General features: G+C 43.2%; 1 protein-coding gene across 1 annotated transcript in view; it reads right to left on the bottom strand.

The window, feature by feature from the left end:
- The window catches only part of HOMER1 (homer scaffold protein 1), a 79,920-nt gene extending 61,123 nt beyond the window's left edge, over positions 1 to 18,797 (bottom strand). The window contains exon 1 of the mRNA XM_077347313.1: positions 17,154 to 18,797. Coding sequence (XP_077203428.1) covers positions 17,154 to 17,158 — 5 coding nt within the window. The 5' untranslated portion in view covers positions 17,159 to 18,797. The remainder of the gene's footprint in view (positions 1 to 17,153) is intronic.
- Between the last annotated feature and the right edge of the window lie 1,156 nt (positions 18,798 to 19,953).

Below are 19,953 nucleotides of genomic sequence, written 5' to 3'. Positions count from 1 at the left end.
TAGAAACCCTGTAGAACTTCTGTAACTTTCTAAGCTAAGGAGTCTACCTTATACTTAACATCCTGTTTGAACATATATAAAGGGAGGGACCGAGGAATTGAATTTCACCATTTTTTAAATTCTCTTGCTCAATCTGGCACTGTCCTAAGGGCATGCTTGTAAATATTTTCTTTTCAATAAATGCTTTGTAACTTTTGATGCTGCTAGTGATTCTTTGTGTCACACAGGTCTCCAGACAGGGGAGGAGATGGGGGATTAATTTTTAATGAATTGTCATCTGTGTCTAGGGATTTTAAGGGTAGTTGTTTTATTCTTTTATTGTAAACCGCCATGAGTCTTTGAGAGCGGAGGTATACAAGTTAAAATATAAATAAATAAATCTTAGACACACTTAAAATGCTAGATGGACAGAGGGCTATGTTGGCAAGTGACTATTGTCCCAGTTGTACACAATACAGTAGGTCTTTCCTGTGATAAGCAGATGATGGATAGTGGGAAACACAGAAACAAGACCTCAGAACTTGAAGGGAAGCTGGGAGTCCTGACCCTCCCAGTGAGCAATTCCCATGAAGGCCAGGTGGTGGCAGCGGCGGTTCATAGAGAAAAGTCCCCTCTATGTGTGGGGAAAACTTTTGAGGCTATATTGGAATACAGCCTGCATATCAAAAGCAGGACTGCTTTGAGAGAAGTGTACTACCGGAACCAATCTAAAGCAGATATCCCCTTTCTAATTTATAAACTACAAACTGACATATGCAAACATCACAAATACTTAAATCAAGTAAAATACATAACTAAAAACAAATGTAAATAATGCAGAATCTGACCAATTAAAATGTGAAAAGTAACAAGGAACAGAAAAAGAAGGAGCATGCATAACCAAAACAGGAAGGGGACTTAAAGGAACAAGGAAAGAGTATGGAAGCGGTTAAGAAAAGGACAGGCATCATACTAGGAACTATCAGGAAATATCAGCTATTTCCTCCAGCTTTTCAAACCCTTCAGGGTTCTGCTAACCTACTGGAATCCCAAGCTTGAAGAACAAGGAAAACTGCTTCAAGACAGACATTATCACTACAAGGAGCCAAATTTCAGGCTCTTGCCTGTTGACTTTCGGTCTTATACCAGTAGGCCTGGTAGTTTTTATGCTATTGCTAAGCACTACTTGCTATTTAAATATCAAATCTGTTCTATTATGAATATGCAGCTGAACCAAAACTATGACTGACCTTTATTTAAGAACATAACTGTGGGTCTTTCCTCCACCCAAACATACTGTAGCCTGCTGGTGTCTGTCTCCAGCTATTACTTGATACTAAAAGATGTACTTGATAAAAACAAAGAGCAGAGTTGTGGTCAGATCTAGATTTTTTTTCTGTGGAAAGCCTAGAATTTATAAAAGTCGCTAACTAGCAAATAATATGAGATAGAAAATATGCTTGATTTCCACTGTTCCCTTCTCAGTGTAAAACTGATCATCAGCATCTTCCCCAGTTCATTTGAATGTTTTATTACTATTAAAATTGACTTACATAAACATCAAGTAAAATACATAACTAAAACAAATATAAGCAATGCAGAATCTGACCATTACTATGGTACTATGGTAAAGATGTCCAGCATGAGTAACTGAAGCTTTTAAATGGGATAGAAATAGGCTTGGTTTGAATACTGGAAGCTGGTACACCACTACAACAATAAAACTGAAAAATTCCACTGCCTTTGAAAGTTCCATTCTCTGGGCAAACTCTTCCAAAGGAATTACAAAGAAAAGACAAGTCATTTGGCAGAGTGGTTTTGAATACACACATCTATAGAAGATGTCATCATAATGTCAAGATAATTTGTCTGGGAAACTGATTTTTCAATGCTTTTTGTACAAACTATCTCAGAGTAAGCTAAAAATCAGAACTGTTTAAGTCTGTACTGTGTGCTTATGTTCTTTACTTTGGCTGCAGATGAAAGGACACAAAGTAATGGGTTTAAACTACAAGTACAACAATATAGGCTAGATATCAGGAAAAAAATTTTTCTCAGTCAAAGTAGTTCAGCTGTGGAATAGGCTGCCTAAGGAGGTGGTGAGCTCCCCCCTCACTGGCAGTCTTCAAGCAAAGGTTGGATACACTCTTTTCTTGGATGCTTTAGGATGCTTTGGGCTGATCCTGTGTTGAGCAGTGGGTTGGACTTGATAGCCTGTATGGCCCCTTCCAACTCTATGATTCTGTGATTCTGAGAAATGTAGAATACTTTTTTTAAAAAAATGATGAGAGTAGATATGTAATTGGAACTTTTAAACTGTAAAATCCTTTTTGGTTGTTCCAGTCTAAACTCTCTAAAATCAACAGGGTTAGTGTGGAATAACTGTACATAAAAATGAACTATGAACTACTTGTATGTATAAAAATCATTATAAAATGATGCAGACATTTGTGTATGAGCATGTGTATTTGAAAATAAGATGCACTGAGATCATTGGTAATTACTCCTATGCAGAGGTGCATAAGATTGCTTCTGTAGAACACAAATGTAAGAGAGAGTACAATATGTATGTCAATTTTTATGGTAATAAAACGTTAGAATGAGTTGGGAAAGACTCTTATCAGTTTTAAACGGAGAATGCAACACAGTATTTTTAGCTGGGGTGGAGGAAATCAAGTATATTTCTCAGTTAGCATTTAATATCAATCCTCACTCAGAAAAAAATCTAGGTCTGATCACAGCGCTAACCTTTGTTTTTACCAAGTACATCCTTATCCATGATTCCTCTACATATTTGTGAAACAGCCTGGGGGGTAGAATGTGTCCAACTGTCCAAGTTGGAATAGGGCCAATCAGGGTGCAGCCAGCAAAGCTAGCTGCACCCTGATTTGCCCTGCACCTGCAGCTCCCACCCTCCGTCCCTGGACTCTAGCCTCTTTGCTCTAAGACGTGCCTCAGTGCCTGGAGCCAGCAGCAGATAAGGGGAGAGGGCCATGGACAAAGAGTCGTGGTGGAGGGCCTGCTCAAGAGGGCCTCCTGGGCTGCAATGCAGGGCCTGCTAACAAGGGCCTCTGGCCTGCCAGGCCTGCTAACGAGGGCCTCTTGGCCTGCTAATCAGGGCTGCTAACAACGGCCTCCCAGCCTGCTCAGGACATCTGTCCCGGGCCTGCTAACGAGCTGGCCAGCCCCTGCCCACCCACTTGATCCAGCTGCAAGCTGCGGCCCAAAGCCACCTTAAGCTGCCTGGCTGAGGGCCATAGAAGGGGACCCTTTCAAGGCTAGTTCTTAGGAACGGGCTTTGAAGCTAGTCTGTTAATATCAAGTCATAGCTAGAGACAAACACCAGCAGGCTTCAGAATGTTTGCGGGACAGAAGACCTACAGATCTGTTCCTAAACAAAGGTCAGACACTCAAAGTTCTGGTTCAGCTGCATATTGATATTAGAACAGATCTAAAGGTACAAGTGACATTTCAGTAGCAGATAATGCTTAGCAATAGCATAAAGAAACTACCAGGTCTACTGGCATAAGCAGCTTTAGCAAGCTCCACTGCAATCCTGCTTGTGTTATCTTCACAGCATTTATTTAGATTTATTCTTCAAGTGCTTATCTGAAGCCCTTAATTTCTCAAAAACTAGTGCCTGCATTACAGCTATTAAAAGGTCAAGTTCAAAGTTATTACATTGAACATGGCCCCTGCATTCTACTCATCTATTGATTTTACGCATGACCAGTTCTTCTTGAAAAATGGCATTCAAAAAGCTAAATGTTTTAGCAGTAAAAATTTTTACCCCCTCATGAACACAGTAATTTAAACAGAACAGTTACTTCAAAAGGGAACACAGATGAGGCAACACTCCATACACACATCCTTGTCTCCTGTATAATGATGCCTGTATTATTTCAGTAGGAAACACAAAATATTCAAATTATCCAACTGAAGAGCATAGAACTCACAACTACATGCCAGATTTACAAACCCACCTTCAGTTGAAGAGCCCTATGAGCATGTGTAAGATTGACAGGTGGTTCTATTTTGGATTTTTGTGTGCTAAAAACAAAGAAGCTGGTTAGCAAGACAACAGGTATTCTTAAAACTACAGTTCATGTTCTGTTTATCCTAAGGGTCAAAAGAGATGCTTGGAGGCCTGAGTTTCAAGATCCCTGGATTTTAAATAGCAGACATGTAGGGCTCCAGTTCAGATCTAGAGCATGGCTATGTTAATGGCTGCATTAAGCCCCTGCTCCAGCCTGCCCTGTTTTCTCAACAGCCCTATTGAGCTGCTATTCACTCCAGTGAATAGCTAGCATGGTGTCATGATTAACAGCAGCAGGACTCTAATCTGGAGAGCTAGGTTTGATTCCCCACTCCTCCACACAAAGTCAGCTGGGCAATCTTGGGCCAGTCATAGTCCTCTCAAAGCTCTTTCAACCCAACCTACCTCACAAGGTGCCTGTTGTGAGGAGAGGAGGGGAAGGAGATTCTTAGCTGCTTTGAAACACCTTCAATTAGAGAAAAGCAGGGTATAAGAAAACTCTACACTTTTAAAGTGAAAACTTCCACTGGTCAATTCTTAGAAGTGACTTATTTATTAAACTACTCAGCTTAAAAACAAACACACACACACAAAACCTGAGAAGCCATTTTAGACATGTGTTCTGGGAGTAGAAGAGCAATTGAGGGGGGCAGCTTAACAGCTTCCCTTAAATGCAATTTCTCCTCCCAAAATTACATGCTGAGTTTTCCATCAGGAAGAGATACAAGGTGAAAGGAACTACAATTGCAGCCTGTACCATTTCCAACTTTGGTGCAATATCCAAGTAATTCAATGCTCTCTGATATAATTCCCATCAACATTTTCTGGAAACCAGTTTCTAACTAAGATGAGAGAAAAACTGGGGTGGTGGTGGTAGCATGAACCCTGTCTTGTAGTCTGAATTTGTCCAGCCCAGTCAAAAACTGTCTGAGATCATTAAGTGGAGTGCTCAGACAGCCAGTATGGTGTAATGATCAGCGTGTCATACTAGGATCTGGAAGACCCAGGTTCAAAATGTCATTCTGCTACTGAAGTTTGGTGGGTAATCTTGGGACACTCACACATTCTCATACTAACCTACCTCACAGAGTTGTTGTGAGGATATAACCAAGAGGAGAATGAGGCTTTAGCTCCCTATTGGAATTAGCACAGAAAACATTTTCCAAGCATAGACAAAGGAACATGTACAGAAAGAAACATTGTTTTACCTTCTATATACCCCAAGCCACTGTAATTGTAGCTATCTCACAGGAATAGAAACAACCTATTTTCATGCAGCTTCCATCACATGCTTTCACTTTCAGCATTCTCCAAGACCCTAAGGAACCAGTGATGGTCTAAAAAAATATGAGATGCAAGCATCAAATAAAAATTACTTGTCCCAAAGAATAATGCAGAATATCAATTTGTCACTGTTATGGTGCTTCAGAACAGCTTAAAGTGCTTAGATGCACATGGTCATTGAATATATTATTTTTAAATGGTGATCTAGGAAATAGAGAGGTGAATTCTGCCTAGTTAACCCATTACACACAAAGACACTCCCACAAAAAACGCTATACAGTAAGAAAAAAAAAACACTCCTTAGATTTTATAGCAAGAGGAGCTTGTACCTGAAATCAAATGAGTGGTTTTCAGGAGAATCGAGGACTGCATCAGAATGAGGACTCAGTCATCAATATTCCACAGACACAAAACGTACAGTATGACCTTTATTTCTATACAATGTCAAGTTCAACTTCCAAGTTAAGAAGAAGAGCTGGTTCTTATATGCTGCTTTTCTCTACCAGGAATCTTAAAGCGGCTTACATTTGTCTTCTCTTTCGTCTCCCCACAACCGACATTCTGTGAGGTAGGTGAGGCTGAGAGAGCCCTGTTATTACTGTTCGGTCAGAACAGCTTTATCAACGCTGTGGCAAGACCAAGGTCACCCAGCTGGCTGCATGTTGAGGAGTGGGGAATCAAATCCGGCTTGCCAGATTAGAAGTCAGCGCTCCTAACCACTATACCATGCTGGCTCACCGCACTACAGGCCAAAAGCTTTCTTAGCATCACTAGTAACCCAAAACTGTGTGAAAATGTATAGTATCTCTGAGGAAAAAAAGGAAACAAGACTACTGTATCCTCTTCTAAGCTTAGCCTGTGTGTGCTTTACAGGGGACAGAAACTGGGGCCTTCACCAAAGTAAGAAAAAGGTTTTACCAAGGAGAGATTTCCCTCCCTTTGCTCAAAGTATGAATGAGGGTACAAGAGAATCTGACCTAATCCTATTCTCTCACAACCATCTCCTAAATATTTGTAGTTTAGGTGCATGTTTATTACCTGTAAGATAGCTAGAGATGTCCTGGTATTACTTAGCCAACCAACCCATCACTTGATGCTTTTTCTTATGCAGTTTTTTCCTTTAAGGTGATTTGGCTTCCTTCAAGCCTCTGATCCTTCCTTACTTTGTGCATTCCCAACAGAAGGACAAGAAAAGGAAGGGGATTCCTTTGAGTTTATATATGTTAGGATAGGATTAGAGAAAGAGCTTCCTTCTCTGCATATAACAGTGTTTGCCTAAGTCTCCACATATGTTAAAATGTTTGCATAAGCCTCAAGGAGGAGGCTAATGTGCCTTGAAGGTAACCTGCTCCTACAAGCGAAGCGCAACTTTATCTATATGAGGCAGACTTCTCAGCCCAAGAGACTTGGTCACTGACCAATAGCAACCTTGTCTGGACTGAGATTAAGTTCATCAGGCCTCAACTATCCTATTACCTTCTTCAGGCACTTGTTCAGGACTTCCATAGGCCCACCGTACCCAACTAATCCTTATCCATGGTTCCTCTATATATTTGTGAAACAGCCTGGGGGGTGGAACGTGTCCGGCTGCCTAAGTTGGAATAGGGCCAATCAGGGCGCAGCCAGCAACACTGGCTGCACCCTGATTGGCCCTGTCCCTACAGGTCCCTCCCTCCCTCAGCCATGCCAGAGACAGAGAGAGACACACAGAGCCAACCGAACATGAGCCCTCATTTCTTCCTATCGCTCCTGCTGTGAGGGAGGCAGAGAGACACACAGAGAGAGCTGCCCCAAGCTGCTGACCAGCCCTGCTTCCCTCCAAAGAACGAGCCCTAATTATCTGCTATGCCTCCTGCTGCGAGACACCAGTAAGAGGGAGGGAGAGGGAGACACACACACACACACACAGACACACACACACACAGATCTGCACCCCCGGTGTCCCCTGGGTCCTAGCACCCATTTCATTCCTGGTTGCAGTGGGCTTTCTTGCTAGTTAGATTATAACTTTTATTAAATCAGTATGTAGCCTTTCTTAGCACTACATAATGAATAGTGTCAGATCCATTAAATTTCAAAATAATTTTGGAGCATGTGATAATGTCATTCCATATCTTGAGAGAGTCAGAGGTATAGCACTAGATATAGCATATATAGATCCATTAGACTGAAGCAAGTCAGCAAAAGTTTCCCTGCACTGAATGACAATCAACTGGCCCATAGATGGGACCCAGGTCTAATCTTACACTGATACAGTAGAAGGTAGCTGCACTGCTATGCAGGTCTGTGCAGGAAGGGAAGAAAAGGCAAACAACAAGGAGCACCTGTCTTCAGATACAAGAATCCACCTCTCTATTGCCAGCACACGCCAAACCACTTTATAGTAGCATGCAATCTGTGTAATGTAAACAACAAACAGTTGAACTGGATTGTTTTGTCCCATCTGCCTAGCAGAGAATATATGACCAATTTACAAAGTCACATTATCAGTACATCTGTTTCATAAATTATCTCTATGATTAACTATCTACATGAACATGTTATCAAGAGCGCTTTCCACATGTGGTACACATATTGCATTTTATATGCCATGGAATAGGAATCAGATTGTGTCATGGTATTTGAAATGGCATCACAAAGTTGGGCTGTCTGTGTAGTATTATTGCCATCAACATAAAAACGAGTAAATGCTTGGGTTACTGTAACAGAAACATTTTTGCCTCAAAACGTGAGAAAAATATTAGGCCAATCTCTGCCATCCCTGTTACCTAAGGAAAAGTTGTTAAGAGTTTTGCGTCTAAGTACTACTGTAAGACTATAAATTTGAATTGTTTATTTATTTTATTTATTTATCATACTTATATACCGCCCTCCCCGGAGGCTCAAAGCTCATATGTTTATCAAAGCTCATATGTTTAACTGATAACAATAAGTGGATTTCCAGCAGATTTCGCCCACATTCATCACTGGTTTTAAGAATATGAACATAACATAATCTACTTTTATCACAGAGAAAATCATGCATAACACTTACTCAGTTACTACTAGCTGACATGACTTTTGCTTTAGTAGTTTTGTTAAGAAATCTGAGGATGAACATGGCCATGCTCAACACTGAACAGGTAAGTCCAGCATTCAAATCCCCCCACTAGCTTCCCATCTGCCCTACACCTTTATCAGTCTTTTTGGGTAGGCTTAAGTGCAGCATTTCCACTGGCATAGGGTCTTCTACCTGTGAAATGGAAGTTATATGACATGACAAAGCAGCAGCAGCTTGTTACAGAAGGCCCCTCTCCTCCAGGGGCAGGATTTCAGGGTGATCTTTGGGCTATCATGAGAGGGGCCTCCCATAAAGTGCCACTCTGTAGGTAACTGGAAACACGGTACTGAATCCAGCCCACCTTTGGTAACTTTTAAGGGCCTTTTCCTACTGTATTTCTATCTTTTGTTTTCTCAAAATACCTCTACCCATAATGTCAATTGTTCCATATTCTACTGCCTTTGAGTAACGCTCTGCTTTAGAATTAACTGTGGGGAAAACCTCCCTTCTGAAAAGCATTATAAATTAATGCACAAATTTAATTTAATGAGTTTGATAGACAGCCAAGGAATGGCAAATTGCCATAGGCACTGGGATCTAGGAGAGTTTGTTCTGTGGCTTACCAGGACAGAACGTCAAGCATATATGGGTGGCTTTAGACTTCTATTTCATACCTTATGTTTACTCCTCAGTTTTCTTCTTCACAGGCTGGTAGTATTCTCGAGTATTTTCTACCCAAATGAACATAAATCCTTAACAGACTTGTTCCATCATGAGAGTGCTTATGGAATTTTTGTTGATCAAATAAATGAAGTTGCTCAATATCACTGAATGCGTATGAGAGGCAAACATTCCATACAATTAGTCAGCATTTCTATTAGGGAATACCTTGGGGAGAGGTGCTGCGGAGAGTGTTTAGTGCCCATCACCCACATGCCGGGTGTATTCTAAACAATCTGACTCATATACTCACTTCCCTTTCTCTACATGAATGAGGCAGTTCCATGTTGAAACAGCTAGCGTTGCAACCAGTTCAGCCCTTTAGATAAAATATTTTAAAGCTTTGAACCTACTCTGTGCAAACATGAAACATTAGCTAGCTGCTACTGACACAGCAACTATCATGTATACCCAAGTAAAATTAGAGTAACCCAAGGACTGATGGGACTCAAGCCAGGTGCCATGAAAAGCTCTGCCTACTACTACTAAAAGCAACTTGCTATTTCCATGTGTATAAGGCATTTTACAAGCACTTTCATAGCGTCCACTATTCGCTAAAGCATTTAATCTAACAGTTTCGGCTTCTGTCTATTTCAGATTTTAGCAGTATTAGAAAAAGAAGTTGGTTCTTATATGCCGCTTTTCCCTACCCGAAGGAGGCTTGCCTTCCCATTCCTCTCTCCACAACAGACACCCTGTGGGGTGGGTGAGGCTGAGAGAGCGCTGATATCACTGCCCGGTCAGAACAGTTTTATCAGTGCCGTGTTGAGCCCAAGGTCACACAGCTGGTTGCATGTGGGGGAGCGCAGAATCGAACCTGGCATTCCAGATTAGAAGTCCGCACTCCTAACCACTACACCAAAGTGACTACTACTCCAAGAGATTATTATATTTCTATAGCACAAATCTGCATGAGCTTTATGGTAATTTAAAACATGTTTTTTTAAATCAGCAGAAGGATCAGGATTGGCATATTATTTAACAAAATGTAGGCTAGGTTCTGTGCCAGCCTTCCCAAATTTGGAGTCCCTCTGGAACAGCAGAGGTTATTTTGAAAGACTTCCCTCAATGCACATGCAGAAAGAATTTTCATCCTGGTCCTGTTTCCTCCCCCCAAAAAAGAATTATGCCTAATTTAAGGCAGCAGCACTTCTAATACTATAGGACTCTGCAGGTTAAATATTCAAGCTGTAATTGTATAATATACTGCATTAATACATTAAACTGAGGGCAGTGTACCTAAAAATGTTACCAGGAAAAACGTTAATAAGCACTTTCTTAATTTGTATATTTATATATTTTACATTTTTCCCAAAGATATATTACTGAATTATTTTTACATCAAAACAAATTACAAGATACTAATTGAAGCTGTGTCACCTTCAGATCTTGATCTGCATTCCCTCCAAAATCACTTTCATTTCTGGTCTTGCTCTTTTCACAGAATATTACAAATCTATCTTCCCTCCCCAATTACATTTTTCTTTACCTTGAAGTATCTCAGACACCAAGTACAAAATGCATTTACCAGCAATAAAGCACTGAATGGTAGTACCTTAGAAGCCCCCCTTTACCACCTGCAGGAACACTCAAAATCCCTGTGAATTGGGTCAAGCGGACTTCCAGTGCTATTCATGCTGCAAATATACATCTTTGAAGTTCCAGCAACTGAATTTCAGCAACTATAGTGAGTCACAGCAATCTTGATAGTTTTCTTAAGCGATCAACAATCTAGAAAGCAAATATAGGTAGTCTGGAAACAAGCTTAATCAGGAAATTCTCTTTTCTCTCTTTTCCTTTTCTTCTGATTAACTAGCACACTAAACCACATGATAAGCTTGTTTGATACACCCAACTAGCTTTACTGGTCAGCCACCTCAACAATAAAGTAGAAAGGCAAAGCCATATTTTGACTCTAAAGGGTGTTCATCAGTGGTCAAATAAATTATAAGATATGAACACATACATTACTACCATAAGACCTAGTTGGTGGCATAAGAATCACAAAATATGAAGCTCCCAATAATGCATAATAATGATTCCAAATGCAGAGCTCACAATAAAGAATCAAAAGCCCCAACTCAATTCAGGATCAGTCTAAAGCAACCTTGACAAGCCACTGCTTGAAGACTGCTAGTGAGGGGGAGCTTGCCACCTTCCTAGACAGTTGATTCCACTGCTGAATGCTAGTGGGTCTCTCAGAACCCTGTCAGAAAAATCTAATCAGTACACTATGCTGGCCCTCTAAGACAAAAAGATGTTGATCCTCCATTCACATCTGATCATGTATGAACTTGAAAAACTACCTTATGTCGAATGAGACTATTGGTACATGTAGTTCAGTACTTGTTATTCTGGTGAGCAGCGGTTTTTTAGATCTCAGACTTATAATGGTACTTATAATGCGCACGAGCGGCAGTTTTGTGCATGCGCGTTTGCACTCCCAGTGGGGGCGCAAGCACACATGTGCGGTGGCTCTGAGCATGTGCGCATGCGTGAAACTGCCACGTGTGCGCGTTTGCACCCCCCTGGGTGCAAATGTGCATGCGTGGCAGGTCTGCGCATGGGCGTTTGAGCTGCCGGCGTGCCGGCAGCCACGCTTCCCTCCTCCCCCCACAGCAAGAAGCTTGCTGGGCTGCAAGCTAATCGGCTGCTTCAGCATCCAATTTGCTCACGGCCTGGTGAGCTTCTCGCTGCGGGGGGGGGGGAGAGGGAGCCACGGCCCGCTGCTGAGGCTCTCGTAGTCCGGCACCGGGCCGCAGACCAGGGGTTGGGGATCACTGCTTACAAGGACCCCATGGAGAGCACATATTCAACCAGCTGCACTGGTTACCAGTTGAATTCTAGATCAAGTTCAGGGTGTTAACCTTGAAGGCCTTATGCAGTCTTGGATTTGTGTAACTAAAGGACCACCTCTCCGAGTATGACCCCCAAAGAGTGTTGCACTCTGCAAATTCCAACTTACTGGTAGTCTTTGACACCAAAGAAGTGCAATTGTCCTTGATAGAAAAGGCCCTGGTTACACCCTGGTGAAATGAGTTGCTGGCCAAGATCCAGGCCCTCTTTGGGCTGACAAAGTTCCAAAGGGCCCACAAGATGGTAGTGTTCCACCAGGCACGATTGGCATAATATAACATCTATAAGGCCCCCCTCTACCTCCCTACCCATCCTGATTAGACATAAAATCAGTGCCAGAATTACTCTGATCCAAGTGGTCAGAGCCAAGGCACTCAAGATAGCTTTTAGGCTAAGAATTTTTAAAATTATTTTTGAACTAGTAATCAATCCCGCTGTATGAGTAATACAGCGGGCTCTAGGCACTTACCGGATCGTGGGAGGTCTGTCAGGCAGCGGGGCCTCCCCCGGGCGGCGGTCATTTGGCGGGCAGGGAGCCCCCAGCAGCCGTGCTCCGCGCGACTGCTGGGGGCTCCCTCGGGCGGCGGCCTGATGCGTCGGAGGCTCTTTGCGCCTCCGACGTGTCAGGCCGGCGGCAAAGGGAGCAACTGCGAGCCGCGCTGCGTGCGGCTCGCAGTTGCTGGGGCTGGGAATCGGAGGGACCAATCGGCAGGCGCTGCGCTGTGCGCCTGCCGATTGGTCCCTCCGATTGTCTGTCCTGAGGAAGGGTCCAATCCGGACCCTTCCTCATCACAGACACATCCCGCCTTAGAACCCCTTAACCATTTATTTAGTCCGTGGCGCCCGCGGTGCCACGGGCGGTTTAAAGATGTTTTAATATTTATTTTGTATACGCATTTTATTGATATTAGCCACCCTAAGCCTATACTAGGGAGGGGCAGCCAATAAATCTAATAAAATAAAATATAGCTGGGTATATAAGTTGTACAGGTACGAGTTCACTCCTAACTATGACAGGTATTGTGCAGCATCAAGACTATGCAACAACAGATTGAAAATCAAGATTTCATCATGGGATATTACTAGCACACTTGGAAAAGAGTTGACGGAAGAATACTGAAGTGATTTTTTTTAAGAACAGCTGAGTTATGTTTTCTCCAGTAACCCTTACTGTGCTTTTGGCATAATGCTGGAAAAGAAAATAATTTAAAGAGCTTTAGCCTGCTATAAAAAAGGCCTACCCATTATCATTGTCATCTGCAGAAGTAGTACTAGCATAAGAAAATACAAAGATTATCTTCATACAGCTCAAGATTTGACTCTTTTCATGCTCAGTGTCCCCCCCCCAATGTCATAGTTATTTCATTCCAATGATTTTTTTAAATATGTATAGTCATCTACAAGTGTTCTTCCATGGGGGGAAAAGGGTTAAAAAAACCAAGTGTCTTAATCTTAGTTTTCCCCTAATGCTTAGACTATAAAAGAGCTTCCACTTACAGCTAAAGAACAAATCAACTTCTTAAGGTACTAAAATATGTCCTTCAAAATTAGATTTCATAGTAAAAAAACTATTTAAACACATTCCTCATATGCACTCAGAGTAGTGTTGTCAATCGACTTTAGTCACTTACCATCTGAACTGCAATGTTTGTGCTATCATAACAAAATTTGCAAATATATGTACCGAATATACACCTTTACAGTTGTAGTACTCAAGAAGCAGCTTTATATGCAGGTAAGTTTGCTATAAAATATTTAGACTTGTCTGAGTGTAATCCTAGATGTAAGTTTCCAATTCAGCATTCTGGAAAGAAAGATAACTTGGGCTTCAGAACTGCATTGCCTATATTTTTGTTTCCATGTGGATACCTTCACAAGGCTCTTCCAAATTATTAAAAGTACCAACTACTGGAATCACACCACTGAGTTTTTTCACATTTGGTAATATGTGACTAAACAGGCTGACCATAATGTCAATCAGTTATTACAAATAGAAATAAGAAAGAATGCTGTTTTAATCACTACTCTTGGCATGGTAATTTCAGATATGAGTAATGCTCAAAATGGCAGTTCTTTCATTAAACTGACTGTACTCAGCTACCCAGTTCCTCAGACAGAATGGCATTTCTGTTTGTAGGGGGGAAACAGTATTTGTCAATTCTCTTCTCCCATTATAGACATCAGGTTTGTCCCACACTGTGTTCCTGAGGGTCCACTAACCCTCAAAACAAAATCACTATGATGGAACAAGACAGGCAAGTGGAAAAATACCACTCTGTAGTCCACAAATGATTGGTTACGCACCACATCACTCTTTTAATCAAAACACTTACACTCATGTACTCTCAGTAAGATTATGAAGCACTTTATTAAGGCACTATGTGTGTTGAAAAACCACCATGGATATTGAAGAACAACTGAGGGGGACACTGAGCATGAAAAGAGGCAAACTTTCTCTATATGACATTAATTTCTTCAGCGAATAGCTGGGCATTTTCACAGTTCTTCAATAACTAAATAAATTTTAGCAAATTTCTTAAATGCCTAAGATGTAAGGCAAATGTATATTCCTATTCCTAACAATGTCTAATTTATAAAATCCTTCTATGATTTACTTCCAGGTTCTATGATGAGAGCATTTAACTATATAATATAATACAAAGTCAGAAATCAGGACTAAAATGATCTTTTTCTTTTCCTAAGACAACACTGCACTGTAGCAAAAATAGACACTGAATTCTTACATGCCTGCCATCTCAGTATGGACTTGAAATCCTATGGGCACTTGGGGGACAGGGAGCAGGTTAAGAATCCATTTGAAGTGCAGAAATAGAAAGCAGGAAAAGGGTTAAGTATCTCAGCTGACACTCCACTCAGTTATCTCCTACAGGCTTTTTCTGAAACAAGAGACACTGGGGTTTAGTTGCACATGTGAAGTTCAGTTGCATGTATTTAGGCCTATCGGATTCTTGTCACACTTCCTCAGTATTTGAAAATAGGTTGTCTTATAAAAACAACCAAAATGGCCCAGGGCCAAGTAGATCACATACAAAGGGTGAAAAGGCCACACAATCCAATAAAAAGGGAAGGCAGACAGGCCAAACCAGGCTCTGGGAGTTCCAGGGGAGGGAGCTTCCACATAGAATCACAGAATCAGATTAAGACCTGAGCAAGGTGAGATGTTTCCCCACCCCATTTCCCCTAACTGAAATATGTCTTCCCCTCTATTTGTACCACTAGAGCCAACATACACCTCTGGATCTAGATTAATTGGCAATTTCCACTGACTGCCCCTTGCATCATTCTTGTGGGAAAGTAATGTTTTCCTCTGGACAATTCAGTCTGGATACAACAGTGTTTTACAACTCAGCAAATTTCAGTCCTATGAGGTTATATATACAACCTACATTCCCCCTTTCTCTCCATTCTATGGGAAACCAATGCAGGGAGAAAAGCTTGAAGTTCTACTATCCCTTTCATCTTGATCCCAAAGCAAGCTAGAGTCCTATGCACCAAGTAAAAGAAATATTAAATGAAGCTCTCAGTATCTTGTTTGCTTTGTTCATTTGCCCTCTGAGGAAGGAATGGCTAGCCCAGTGAACTCAGGAGCCCCAATAAACTCTGGCTTCACAATGTTTGGATGATACCAGTTGGCCCAATCAAGTCACCTTAAACCTCAAATTTAATATCAGGTTCACATGGATCCTGACACTTGAGTGCTATTTGGCAGTTTTCCTCTGGAAACAATTAAATTATTTTTAGCAACCCAGAGCAAGGTGCAGGCCAAATCTTGAAGACTGATGGGTAGATACTGTTTAACCCTTGCCCCTATTTTTCAGCTAAAATGCCTATCCCACAGAGGTGCAGTGAGCCACTGAGGCCTCATTATTTCCCTACAACTGAAAAAAGAGATATAGAGACTCTCCCTGCCTGCCCTTCATCCAATCAGACACAGCATGCCCAAGATTTCTACAAAATTGAAGAAAAAACTACAAGTAAAATATAGTGAAGTTCAACAGTGGCCATAAGATAACTTATACCTCCTCTGCTACTGTCTCTAAGCAAAGCTCACTTCAGCGGATGGGAACCAGTAACTAAGGCCACCCACAGAAGATCTACATTTTATTAGGACCAGCCAACATGTAAAATAGCTTTAAATTTAGTGTAGAACTTCAAACAATGCTGCAAGTGTGGGTAACTATAATCTCTGCCTTATATCAGCTCAAGCAATTAGGTAAGTTTGCAAGTTGAGTAGTCTACCAAACTGACCACATACAGCAGAATACAGTAGCTAGAGACCCATGAGCCAAACCTCCGCACCAACACCATCATGAGAACACAGACCCCATTCCTGCAAAACCAGACAAAGACATCTGTTATGATTTTTACTATTTAGATATGACACTTATTTTACAATGATTTTGTAAAACACATGTTTTACAATGATGTTTACAAATCTTATTTCTCACACATTATTCCTGATACATAAAGAGATCAGTGTAGATTACTCAGCACACATCCAAGCCACTCTAAAATTGTATTTTTAATCTGGAACATGCAACTCATTAATGAGCAGAAAGCATAATTTTTAAGTTGCTCTACATGCTAGTTATTGTAGATTATACAGTTCCATTATGTCTGCAGGAATCCAAAAATAACAAATAAAACAATTTTAGACAGCTGTCACCAATATAATGAAAAGCAGGGGAAAAACACTTTTGACTATCTTCTATACACCAAACTCACACATTAATTACAGGAGCCATTTTCCTGACTTTTGAACGCTACCAGGAGGTTTAAAAAGAAATAACAATTTAAAAATATTTTGCCAATCAAAGAGGTTCTCAGAATATCCTCAATGCTGGGAGAATTTACAATCCCCCTTGCAATTCAGCACCAAAGATGAGCAAAATCAGTGATCAAAGATGTGTCATATCTGACAGAACCAAAGCAACAAGTGCTTTCTGCCTTGTGACTGAAATACTCAAGTAACCTGAGACTGTTAGCTGTATTAAATTCAAACACAAATGATTCCATGGCCTCACCAATATTGCTAGTATTGCAAAAGCAAGAAATTACTACTGAAAATAAATGTCATAACTTTAGTTTTATGGACATCAACCTATGCTTTACTTTCAAACCTGTGAAGGGAATGACAGGATACTTCATGGAAACTGAACATACTAGGCATCCACTTCCCCATTTTTCAACTCCCTCATTCAGTACAACATTTCTTACCCCATGATGACCAATGAAGACGTGCAAATGCAAGTTGTTTAAGCAGGCCAGTTCCTTTAAAAGGATTTTCTTCACCCTTGTCAACAAAGCAGTAAGTACAGCCTGGCTGGTTAAGCAACACTGACACTCCTTTTACTTGTCTGGCTTTCTGCCTCGCTCCTTGTAGATCCCAGGTGTTTCCACAAATCCAGGTGGCCCTAGGCAGCTCTCAGCAGGATTTTAAACGCTATTAAGTCTACAGGCATGTGGGAGCACAGCTAGAAGGGAGGGGGAGGGAGGAGGAGAGAAATCACAACCCTTTTGAGGAGAAAGGGAGGTCTTGCCTAGGAAGCAAGCCCAAAGGCAACGTCCCCCATAGCCTGGTCTTCTTCACCGCACTCCCCCTGCACCACGGGGGCCAAGGAAGCTTCAGCCCCTTGCCAGGAGGCGGACGACGAGGAGGTAGAAGCAGTAGCAGCACCAAGCCAACCTCCCTTCTGCAGGGAGAAGGGGGAGGCACTCGCCTCTAGCAAGGAGGGGTTATGAGGCCACCCACAGCAGCAGCGCCGATGCCCTCCGGCAGTCTAATCCAAACGGCCCTAGAGCAGCAGCAGCAGCCCCGGATCGCAGTCCGCCCGTCCTCAGGTGCAGCGCGGGATGGGGCTTGCGGTGTGCGCAGCGCTCCACGCCGCCCTTCCCTCTAACACCCCCGCCGGCGGCAGCAGCAGCAGCAGCAGGAGGACGGAGGGTGTCGCTTCATTTTCCCGAGCAGCAGGCGGAGAGAGCCGCTTCCCCGGCGCTGACATCGGGCTCCGGTTGAACGGCGGCAACAGCAGAGGCAGGGCACCAGCCGCGCATCCCCGGCAAGGGCGTGATGGAGGAGGGAGAAGAGTCGGCGGAGAAGCGGCGGCCGAGAGGCACTCGGGGCACCCGCGCCTGACCCCGGCGGGGCTGGGCAAACGGTGGGTCCCCTCTCCCCTTCCCTTCAATCACGCCCCGTTTCTGCAGCGGGCGAGCCGCCTCCTCCTCCTCCTCCTCAGGGCTGGCAGATCAATCATCCCAGTAACGGCGGAGGAGGGGCGGCGGAGTGGAGAGCAGCACAGCCCCTGCCGCCCCTCTCTGCAGCAGCGGAGCTGCGGCGGGAGGAAGGCGCCCCTCTCGCGCCTCAGGGCTCCATCCGCGTGGAGGGGGCGCCAGGCTCAGTCCGTGCCCCCGCTGTGCACCGCCGCCCGCTCACATCCTCCGCCTCCTCTTCACACCTCCAGCCCCCCCCCTCCTCCGCCGCCGCCCGCGCACACGCCTCCGCCTCTTCTCCCCTCCGCCGGTTTCCCGCGCAGCGCGGCTCTTCCCCCTACTCGAGGCCCAGAGAAGGGCGGGCAGGCGGAGGGGGCGCCCTAATCCCTCGCTTCACACCGTCCCTCCCACCGCCGCCTGCAGCCACCGATTAACGGGGGGGGGAAAGACCCGCGGAGGTGGGAGGCGAGGGAAGCGCACAGGCGCGCGAGGCTGAGTGCTGCGGCACGTCAACGGCCCGAGCCGGTCAACTGTCGTCTCTCTATTCCTTCGCTCAGGCCCGGCTGTCCCCGCGGGCGGTGCAGCCTCCCTCGGCTATTCCGCAGCCACAGTTCCCCCACGCGGCAGCACCTGCTTATTCTGTCTCCATCCGCCACTGGAGGGGGACCTTTAAATAGGACACGTCACCGCGTTCCCCTACGCACTGGCGTCACACTCTGCTCCCGGCGCTGACGTCACCGGGGTGCGGGGGATGATGTCAGAATGCTCCACGCCGCCGGAAGCGCTTCTATAATAGGGAATGGGACCGTGGGGCCGAACATAGGAGAAGAGGCTGGGTTAGTGTGGCTCGGGGGTAGCGCGCCGCATTGAGCTTGCTTGGGCCCTTGGTGCCCCCATCTACCCACCTCCTGCAGTATCTTAAGCATATGTGTGTCAGGAGGGAAAAAGAGATCTGGGCTGTTCGTTTTTAGCCGAAGTATCTAAGAATAAAAAAAACGTGTTAGTAATCATCGGAGCAATGTGGATTGAGTTCAGTAACTACCTTCTTAGGAGCGATCCTAAATGTAATAGGAGGACCTATTTTATTGAACAGGACTACCTCCCATGACAGTGTTCTGACTGCTGCCAAAGTGACTAACAGGAGGTTAGACCTTAGGCCTGGCAGCTGTAAACCGTCACATCATTCCAGTCCTTGGTCTGAGGCAGTAAATGCTAGTTCCAAGACCTATTTTTATAGGTCTTACGATTACAGGTGACAAATACATTAAAAGCTCAGAAATAAATATGAACAGTTCTAGTTTCATTTTCAGTCCTCGCATATTTTAGGAAGTAGCGGTTTGATCATGCCTGGCAGTTGTTTCTGGAAGCCATGATTTTTTCATCTGCTGGAACTTCCAATTCTCAAATTTTCTAGCTTAAGCAGACTACCAATAACACTGGAACCAGTCCTGAATTCAGAAGAGATGTACTTCTTAGCTGCAGGATTCCTTTTGTTTTAGCTGTAAAAGGCTATAATCTTAGAGTTCATAGCTATGAAAGATATCCTTTACAATGAGATAAAGCTGGGGATGAAGCCCTGAAGCCAACATAGGCATATAAATGCATAAGAAAAAGTTCACTGGCCCACAGCAAATGGAAAAAAAAGTTTTCTCATACAGGTCTCATATAACTTAGTAAAACATTTTTGCCACCTGTTAAACCCTTTTCCTTTTCCCCACTTTAATTTATTTTATTATTCATTTGAAAAATATTACCTTTTACTATTATTTTACTAAGACATGCTGCTTAAACTGACACTGTTCAGAAC

Source organism: Paroedura picta, chromosome 7 (genome assembly GCF_049243985.1).
Source record: "Paroedura picta isolate Pp20150507F chromosome 7, Ppicta_v3.0, whole genome shotgun sequence".
NCBI lineage: Eukaryota > Metazoa > Chordata > Lepidosauria > Squamata > Gekkonidae > Paroedura > Paroedura picta.
This window is presented reverse-complemented; position numbering and strand designations above follow the sequence as displayed.